Source organism: Chiloscyllium plagiosum, unplaced genomic scaffold (genome assembly GCF_037043375.1).
Source record: "Chiloscyllium plagiosum isolate Xiang-an unplaced genomic scaffold, Cpla_swu_hap1 HiC_scaffold_6, whole genome shotgun sequence".
NCBI lineage: Eukaryota > Metazoa > Chordata > Chondrichthyes > Orectolobiformes > Hemiscylliidae > Chiloscyllium > Chiloscyllium plagiosum.
Genome location: NW_028270144.1, coordinates 59873540 through 59883948, shown reverse-complemented (window position 1 = coordinate 59883948; position 10409 = coordinate 59873540). Strand labels below are relative to the sequence as shown.

At 42.2% G+C, this 10409-nt stretch overlaps 1 protein-coding gene across 1 annotated transcript in view; it reads right to left on the bottom strand.

Annotated features, from left to right (window-relative positions):
- Positions 1-4195: 4195 nt before the first annotated feature.
- LOC122550582 (cysteine and histidine-rich domain-containing protein 1-like) overlaps positions 4196-10409 on the bottom strand; it is a 45176-nt gene continuing 38962 nt past the window's right edge. The window contains exon 11 of the mRNA XM_043691539.2: positions 4196-4649. Within this exon, the coding sequence (XP_043547474.1) occupies positions 4491-4649 (159 nt within the window). The 3' untranslated portion in view covers positions 4196-4490. The remainder of the gene's footprint in view (positions 4650-10409) is intronic.

Below are 10409 nucleotides of genomic sequence, written 5' to 3'. Positions count from 1 at the left end.
CCTTAAACCTATGGCCTGTAGTTTTGGACTCCCCCCCCCCCCCCCCCTCCCCCCCACCCCACCCTACCCTGGGGAAAAGACCGTGGCTATGTACCCTATCCATGGCCCTCATCATTTTATAAACCTCTGTAAGATCATCCCCTCACCTCCGACCCTCCAGGGAAAATAGCCCTAGCCTTTTCAACTTCTCCCTTTTGCTCAAACACTCCAACCCTGGCAACATCATTGTAACTCCTTTCTGAACCCTTTCAAATTTCACAACATTCTTCCTATTGTGGGAGACCAGAATTGAACACAGCATTCCAAAAGTGGCCAAACTAATGTCCTACACAGCTACAATATGATCTCCCAACTCCTATACTCAATGAACCAAGAAAGACAAGTATACCAAATGCCTTCTTCACTATCCTGTCTATCTCTACTTGCAAGGAACTATGAATCTGCACTCCAATGTCTCTTTGTTCAGCAACACTTCCCAGGACCTTACCATTAAGTGTTCAAGTCCTGCCCCTGATTTACCTTTCCAAAATGTAACACCTCACATTTATCTAAATTAAACTCCTCTGCCACTCCTTGGGCAATTCACCCATCTGATTAAGATTCCATTTCATTAATCATGAATTGATTACACAATATTAGGAAATCAGCCGTTCCTGGAGATTTGTCTACCTTATGGCCCATGCTTTTCTCAATTACGAGTTTAGAAATCCTTTATATTTCTCACCTCACGTCTAGTTGAGTAATAGACTGTTATCAGCATATATAACTAGCTTAGTTTGTTTTTGTTCATTGAAGAGATGTGGGCATCACCGGGCAAGCCAGCATTCATTGAACAGCCCTGACATTCAGAACGTAATGAACTGCTGCAATCATTGGTGTAGAAGCACACCCACAGTAAGTTTAGGAATGTAGTTCCATGATTTTGAACTAGCAACAGTAATATTGTTCTCAGTTAGGATGATGTGTGGTTTGGAGGGGAACTTACAAACGTTAGTGTTCATGCATCTGCTGTTCTTCTTCATCTGGGTTTGGGAGGTGTTTTTGATGGAGTCTTGCTAAGTTATTACAACGCAGTCTGTAGATGCTACATGCTGCTGTATGCTCAGTGATGAATGTAGTGAATGTTCAAGGTAATAGATGGTGGCAATCAAGTGGACTGCATTGCCCTGTTTGTTGTCAAGCTTCTTGAGTGGTGTTGGAACACTAATTCTGGCAAGTGGACAGTAATCCATCACACTTCTGACTTTTACATTGTGGATGGTGGACAGGCACTGGGAAGGTAGGAAGTGAGTCACCTGCTGCAGAAATCCTAGCCTCTGACCCACACTTGTAGCCACAGTATGTGTATGGTTGGTAACACCATTGAGTATCAAGGAGAGATAATTAGAATGCCTCTTGTTGGAGATGGTCTTTACTGGCACTTGTGTGGGAATAAGTGTTATTTCCACCTTATCAAGTGAATGTTGCTACAGAGGAATATGAAAATTCTTGTGCATGAGTCATTGAAATCTAGTATGTGGGTACAGCAAGTAATAACAATGGTGGATGAAATTTTGGCACTTATTGCTAAAGTAATGGAGTATAAAAGTAAGGAGGTGTTGTTGCAATTATGCAAGGCATTGGCGAGACTCAGCTGGAGTACTTCAGAGTTTTGGAGCCCTACTTGGATGCAATTCAGGGAAGATTCACTAAAATTATTTCAATAATGAAAGACCTGTCTTTTGAAAGATTGAACAGTATATGTCTGTAATTGCAAAAGTTCAGAGGAATGAGAGAAGATATGATTGAGGTGTATAAGATGCTAAAGAAGATTCACAAAATAGATATCAAGTGTATATTTCTCCTTGTGAGGTAGCCTAGAATGAGAGGTTTTAGGCTAAGGGATGGCAGAATTAAGAGTAGTAATAATTACTCTTCTCAAAAGGTTGTAAATTCACACTAGAAAAATTTAAGGAGGTAGAAAGATCTTTAATTAGCAATTGGTGGAAGGGTTATGGGGAACGAACAGGAAAGTTTTGAAAGTTGATGATCATCTTGAATGGCAGAGCAGGCTTAAGAGGTTGAATTACATCCTCCTGATCTTAGTTCTATGAAACATTCTTGTCCCCAGTCTTGCTGCAGACACAGATTGGAAGAGTCAGTAGTGCTGAACATTATACTATCATCAGTGAAAATCCTCAATTTTGTCCTTCTGTAGGGAAGGTAATTGAAGTCGCAGAAGATAGTTGGGCCCAGGATACTACCCTGAGGAACTCCTGCAGTAATGTTCTCAGGCTAAGTTGACTGACCTCAACGACCACAATCATATTGCTTCTTCTGGGTATAACTCCAATCCAGAGATTTCTCTCATTTCCACTGTCTCATTTTCCAAGGGTTCCTTGATGTCATACTCAGTCAACTGCTGCCTTGCTGTCAAGAGCAGTCATGCACACCATATCTCTGAAGCTTATAAAAACATAAGGAATAGTAACAGGAGTTACGCATTCAGCCCCTGGGATTCAGCATCACCATTCAACAAGATCATTGCTGATCTGCCCAAGGATTCATGCCAGGTCAACATAGCCACCAACCGAGCTCCTCAGTTTTTGTCCCTGTTTGGACAAAGACCATAGGTTTGGAGACGACTGTCCCTGGCAGAATCCAAAACTGAACTGGATAAAATTCTTTTGTCACGACTGTTTGATAGAACTATTGACAACCTCTTCCATCACTGATAGGGTGGCAATTGGCTAGATTGGATTTGACTTGTAAGATGCAGTGGATTCGGAGTCTATAGGTGTATTGATCACAAAAGGTGACAATGCAATTACAGCAAGCAATCTGTAAAACAAATAGAATGTTATCATTTGTTGCATAAGGGAATTGATTACAAACTTATGGAGGTTATGCTTCAATAATCTAAAGCATTGGTATAACTATGTCAGAACTACTGCCTGCTATATTGGTCTCTATTTGAAGGGGTTATGTAAGTTTCTCAGCCAATACCGCAAATAGGCAGGTAGTCTTTAAATTATAAAGTTTATACTTAAATCAAAATAAAATTATACAGTTGCTCATCATTTCAATAAACCATCTGTCCTGGGCCTGCTGTAGTATTCCAATGCAGCACAGTGCAAGCATGAGGAACAACATACTTATCCACTTATGGATTTTGCAGTCTGTCTCAATATTGAATTCAATAATTGTGTACTAATTGTCTATTATCCATTTTCGTTACATTCTCACACACAATCCCCCACAGCCTTATTTTTTTGTTTCACTTTGCTGAGTTTAGAGGACATTCCTTCCTGTCCACACATTAATTTACCCCTATTTTACATTTTTCTATTTCCACCATTAACAATCCCTTTGACTTTTGCATGTGGAGAAAGTGAGGACTGGAGATCAGTTGAACATTGTGGTGCTGGAAAAGCACAGCCAGTCAGGTAGCATCTGATGAGGACAGTCGATGTTTCTGGTATGAGCCTGGGAGGCTGAGGGGAAGGTAGCTGGAAATGTGATAGGTAGATGAAGGTGGAGGTAAAAGTGATAGGTCAGAGAGGAGGGTAGAGCAGATAGGTGGGAAGGAAGATGAACAAGTAGGACTGCTCAACAGGGCGGAGCCGATTTGGAAGGTGAGGATAAAGTGGGGGGAGGGGGAAGTAGGGAAACTGGTCAAATCCAAATTGATCCATGTGATTAGAGGGTCCCAAGGCAGAAGATGAGATGTTCTTCCTCCCGGGCATGGGTGGTTGGGATTTGGCAGTGGAGGAGGCACAGGACCTGTATGTCCTTGGCAGAGTGGGCATGTCCACAGAGTGGTGGGGTTGGTTAGTGTGGGTGTCTCCGATGTTCTCTGAAATGATCCGCAAGTTGGCATCCTGTCTCCCCAACTTTGTCAAATATGAAAGGATCATTTGGGGCCTTGAACAAATGTGAAGTGTGGGTGCAAGATTTGCACTTCTTGCAATGGTAGGGGAAGGGATCGGGACTCTACTTCCTTTTAAAATAAATTCCATGATTCTGACGAAGAGTCATACCAGACTCAATATGTTAACTCTTTTTCCCTCCACAGATGCTGGCAGATATACTGAGCATCACTAGCATTTTCTATGTTGTGTATAAAATTATACAGATTGTTGCACTGCATTAGTTATGTGGCTGACTTTCAAAACACAAATAAGATGGGATTTTTATCAAGGTCATAGGAACAAAATTCTAATAGATAAATGATCTTTATTTAAGTTCAATCAAATTGTAAGGATGCTGCATTGCTTTCTGATTTTAATACATGTACTGGATATTACAGATCATACAATACATGAACAAATCTATACAGCTAAAGACAAGGTGTAGTTCATAAATATCTCAGCTTTGCAAAACATTTATTCTATGAAAATTGTATGCAAAATGGGAATACAGACTGTAGAATTACACAATTAATTCAATTTCAACAGTAAATGCTGCTATCTACTTCCACCCACTTTTTCCTAAATTGGTCCCAGCTTCTTTCAATCATCTTCATCATTTGAATCTGGTGCAGGCTCGTTTTTCTCAGGCTGTGGTGGAGGTAGTTCAAGCCGAGTCCATAATATTGGTTCAGCTTTCTTCATAGCAATCTCAATTTTGGCAGGTGTCATACTCATTTGACTTTTACTAACATCGATGATCTTTAGGAAGGAGAGATTTTTAAACAATTTACTTCACTTTCTTTTCTAATTTAAAAAAAATCACAGGTTTTTAAACAAGCATAACAAACAATATGTTGAGTCTGCAACAAAATGTGTGAATTATTAATTTCAATATTACTCAGCACTAAATAAACCAAAATCAGAGTTTGTTGGAAAGGAAAAAGGAAGCAAATCTGACTGGTGGCAAATACAGAATTTAATTCTGTTGAATTGAAAACAAATTGCAATTCTCATCTTGCGCTTAATGTTTGAAAACGCACAAAGCAGTTCACAGAAAAATGGCAGTCTAAAAATTCTCACTGAGCCAGTGTAAAATATATTGGAAGAGTGCCTAAAAGAGTGATCAGATGTATGTTTTAAGGAAGGTTTGTGCAGAAGGAAGGTCGAAGCTTTAGGTAGAAATTCTAGAGTTTACAGAAGGGTATTTCCATGAACGGATATAAATCTTTTATTCTCTCTCAGGATGTGGATATCAATAGCTGACCATCATTTTATTGTCCTTTCCTATTTGCCCTTGAGGTGAGAGTGAGCTGCCTTCTTGAACGACTGCAGTCTACATGCTGTAGGTTGACACAATGTATTTCCAAGTCAGGATGGTGACGGGTGTAGGGGAATCTGTTGGTGGTGACATTTCCGCGTATTTGCTGCTCCTGTCAGAATTTAGAGTCAGAGATATACAGCATGGAAACAGACCCTTTGGTCCAACTTGTCCATGTCTACCAAATATCCTAAACTGATCCAGCCCCATTTGCCAGCATCTGGCCTATATCCCTCTAAACCCTTCCTGTTCATGTTGCCATCCAGCTGCCCTATAAATGATAAAATTTTATCTGCCTCTACCACTTCGAGTGACAGCTCATTCTATACATGCACCACCCTCTGCAAAAAAAGGTTGCCCTTCAGGTCCATTTTAAATTTTTGCCCCTTCTCACCTTAAACCTATGCCCTTTAGTTCTGTTCTCCCCTATCCTGGGGAAATGACCTAACTTTTCACTCAATCCATGCTCCTCATGACTTCATAAACTTCTAATAAGGTCACCCCTCAGCCTTTGGCAATCCAGGGAAAAAGCCCCAGCCTATTCAGCCTTGCTTTATAGCTCAAATTCTTCAATCCCATCAACATCCTTATAAATCTTTTCTGAACCCTTTCAAGTTTAACAGCATCTTTCCTAAACTAGGGAGAACTTCCAGATAAAAGTGATCATGGATTTCAAAGCTGTCTTAAGATCTCTGGTGAATTTCTACAGTGCGTCTGATAGTACGTACTGCTGTTATTGAGCATTGGTGAAGAAGAGAGTGAATGCTTGTTGATGTGGTGCCAATTCAAGCAGGAATCTTTGTCCTGAATGGTGTCCAGCTTCTTCAATGTTGTTGGAGCTGCATCCTATCCGGCAAGTAGGAAGTATTCCATCATGCTCTTGCCTTGTGTCTTGTAGATGATGGACAGGCTCTGGGGAGTCAGGATGTGAATTACTTGTTGCAACATTCCTTGCCTCTGACCTGCTCTTGTAGCCATTATGTTTATTGTAATAAGTTTATTTGAGTTTCTGATTAACGGTAACTCAAAGATGTTGATAGTAGGGAAGTCAGTGAATGTTGAGGGATGGTGATGAAATTGTCTTTATTGGACAAGACTATGATATATCAGAGTGTAGATTGGTTAGGCCGCTTTTGGAATATTGCGTGCAGTTCTGGTCTTCATATCAGAAGGATGTTGTGAAACTTGAAAGGATTTAGAAAAGATTTACAAGGATGTTGGACGATTTGAGTTAGAGAGAGGTTGAATAGGATGGGGCTGTTTTCCCTGGAACGTCAGAGGCTGAGGGGTTACCTTAGATGTTTATAAAATCATGAGAGGCATGGATAAGGTAAAGAGACGAGGTCTTTTCCCCGGGTTGGGAGAGTCCAGAACTAGAGGGCATAGGTTCAGGGTGAGAGGGGTAAGATATAAAAGGGACTTGAGGCGTAACTTTTTCAGAGAGCGTGATGCATGTATGAAATGAGCAGCGAGAGGAAGTTGTGGAAGCTGATACAATTACAGCATTTAAAAGGCACTGGATGGGTAAATGAATAGGAAGGGTTTAGAGGGATACGGGCCAGATTTGGCAAATGGGACTAGATTAGGTTAGGATATCTGGGCGGCATGGACGAGTTGGACCAAAGGGTCTGTTTCCGTGCTGTATATCTCTATGATTGGTCAATTTTGACAGTATGAGGCAAGAGCTTTCAAGAGCTGACTAGGGGCAGTTGTTCACAGGTAAAAGAATGGTTGGAAAATGGAAGCCTTCAGAAATGAGAGAGAGTCCAGAGAAAGTATATTCCTGTTAGGGTGAAAGAAAAGGCTGGTAGGTGTAGAGAATGCTAGATGACTAAAGAAATTGAGGGTTTGGTTAAGAAAAAGGATGCATATGTCAGGTATAGACAGGATAGATCGAGTGAAGAGTACTTAGAGTCCTTAGAGTATAAAGGTAGTAGGAGTATACTTAAGAGAGAAATCAGAAAGGCAAAAAAGGGACATGAGATAGCGTCGGCAAACAGAGTTAAGGAGAATCCAAAGGGTTTTTACAAATACATTAAGGACAAAAGGGTAAATGGGGAGAGAATAGGGCTCCTCAAAGTTCAGTAAGGCGGCCTTTGTGCGGAGCCGCAGGAGATGGGGGAAGATACCACAGTCTTTACTGTGGAAAAGGACATTAAAGATATAAAATGTAGGGAAACAGATGGTGACATCTTAAAAATGTCCATATTACAGAGGAAGAAGTGCAGGATGTCTTGAAACATGTAAAAGTGGATAAATTCTCAAGACCTGATCAGGTGTACCCTAGAACACTGTGGAAAGCTAGGAAAGTGATTGCTGGGCCTCTTACTGAGATATTTGTATCACTGATGGTCACAGATGAGGTGCCGGAAGACTGGAGATTGGCTAACATGGTGCCACTGTTTAAGAAAGATTGTAAGGACAAGCCAGACAACTATAGACAGTGAGCCAGACATCAGTGGTAGGCTAGTCGATGGAAGGAATCCAGAGGGAGAGGATGGACATGTATTTGGAAAGGCAAGGACTGATTAGGGATAGTCAACATGGCTTTGTGTATGGAAAATAATGTCTCTCAAACTTGATTGAGTTTTCTAAAGTAACAAAGAGGGCAGAGCCGTGAATGTGATCTATTTAGACTTCAGTAAAGGCATCTGACAAGGTTCCCCATGGAAGACTGGTTAGCAAGGTTAGATCTTGTGGAATACAGGGAGAACTAGCCATTTGGATACAGAACTTGCTCAAAGATAGAAGACAGAGGGTGGTGGTGGAGGACTGTGACCAGTGGATTGCCACAAAGATTGGTGCTAGGTTCACTGCTTTTTATCATTTATATAAATGGCTTGGATGTGAGCATAAAAGGTATAGTTAGTAAGTTTGCAGATGACACCAAAATTGGAGGTGTACAGGACAGCAAAGAAGGTTACCTCAGATTACAACAGGATCTTGATCAGATGGGCTAATGGGCTGGGAAATGGCAAATGGAGTTTAATTCAGATAAATGCAAGGTGCTGCATTTTGGGAAAGCAAATCTTAGCAGGACTTATACACTTAATGGTAAGGTCCTAGGGAGTGTTGCTGAACAAAGAGACCTTGAAGTGCAGGTTCATAGCTCCTTGAAAGTGGAGTCGCAGGTAGTTAGGATAGTGAAGGAGGCGTTTGGTATGCTTTCCTTTATTGGTCAGAGTATTGAGTACAAGAGTTGGGGGCGGCACGGTGGCACAGTGGTTTGCACTGTTGCCTCACAGCGCCAGAGACCTCCCACCTCTGGCGACTCTGTGTGGAGTTTGCACATTCTCCCCGTGTCTGCGTGGGTTTCCTCCGGGTGCTCCGATTTCCTCCCACAATTCAAAAATGTGCAGGTTAGGTGAATTGGCCATGCTAAATTGCCCGTAGTGTTAGGTGAAGAGGTAAATTTAGGGGAATGGGTCTGGGTGGGTTGCGCTTCGGCGGGTCGGTGTGGACTTGTTGGGCGGAAGGGCCTGCTTCCACACTGTAAGTAATCTAATCTAATCTAAAAGAGTTGGGAGGTCATGTTGCTGCTGTACAGGACATTGGTTCGGTCACTGTTGGAATATTGCATGCAATTCTGGTCTCCTTCCTACTGGAAAGATGTTGTGAAACTTAAAGGTTCAGAAAGGATTTACAAGAATGTTGCCAGGGTTGGAGGATTTGAACTATGGAGAGATGCTGAACAGGCTGGGGCTGTTTTTCCCTGGAGCATTGGAGGCTGAGGGGTGACCTTACAGTGGTTTATAAAATCATGAGGGGCATGGATAGGGCAAATAGGCAAAGTCTTTTCCCAGGGGTGGAGGAAGTACTGAACTAGAGGGCATAGGTTTAGGGTAAGAGGGGAAAGACATGAGAGTCCTAATGGGCAACTTTTTCTTGCAGAGGGTGGTATGTATGTGGAATGAGCTGCCAGAGGAAGTGGTGGAGGCTGGTACAATTGCAACATTTTAAAAGGCATCTGGATTGGTATAGGAATAGGAAGGGTTTGGAGGGATATGGGCTGGGTACTGGCAGGTGGGACCAGATTGGGTTGGGATATCTGGTTGGCATGGGCAGGTTGGACCAAAGGGTCTGTTTCCATGCTGTACATCTCTGACTCTATAAAATGTTTCCTAAACTGGGCATCACTGAGCAGATGCTGCTTGATAGCATTGTTGATGACACCTTCCAGCAATTTACTAATGATCAAAAGTAGATTGGGGTGGTAGATGCCAGTGTTGTAATCGTACTGAAACAATTGCACTGGCTAGGGGAGTGACAAGATCTGGAGCATTCGTCTTAGGTACTACTGCTAGAATGTTGTTGGGGCCAGTAGACTTTGCAATATCCAGTACCTCCAACCATTTCTTCATGACATGTGGAGTGAATCAAATTGCTTGGAGACTGGTACCTGGAATATTGGGAAGCAGTGGAGGAGGTTAAGATGTATCATCCCCTGGGATGCATCAGCCTTATCTTTAGCTAAGTGTTGGACTCTTCCATCATTGAAGATGGAGATACTTGTGTAGCCTCCTTCACCAGTGAGTTGTTTATTTGTCCACTACCATTGATGACTAGATTGGGCAGGACTGCAGAGCTTTGATCTGGTTGTGGGAGTTTCGCTCTATCACTTGCTGTTTATGCTGTTTGGCATGAAAGTAGTCCTGTTTGGTATCTCATTTGCAGGTATGCCTGATGCTGCTCCTGGCATGCCTTCCTGTATTCTCCACTGAATCAGGGTTGATCCCCTGTCTTAAAGACAATGATTGATTGAGTTGGGGGATATACTGGGCCATGTTGCAGATTGTAACCAAAAGAGAAAATGCTGGACAATCTCAGCAGGTCTGGCAGCATCGGTAAGGAGAGGAAAAGAGCTGACATTTCAAGTCTAACTGACCCTTTGTCAAAGGAGAAAGTGAGGACTGCAGATGTTGGAGATCAGAGCTGAAAAATGTGTTGCTGGAAAAGCGCAGCAGGTCAGGCAGCATTCAAGGAGCAGGAGAATCGACGTTTCGGGCATTCCTGAAGAAGGGCTTATGCCCGAAACGTCCATTCTCCTGCTCCTTGAATGCTGCCTGACCTGCTGCGCTTTTCCAGCAACACATTTTTCACCTTTGTCAAAGGGTCAGTTATAAACATAAGCTCTTTTCTCTCCTTACAGATGCTGCCAGACCTGCTGAGATTTTCCAGCATTTTCTCTTTTGGTTTCAGAT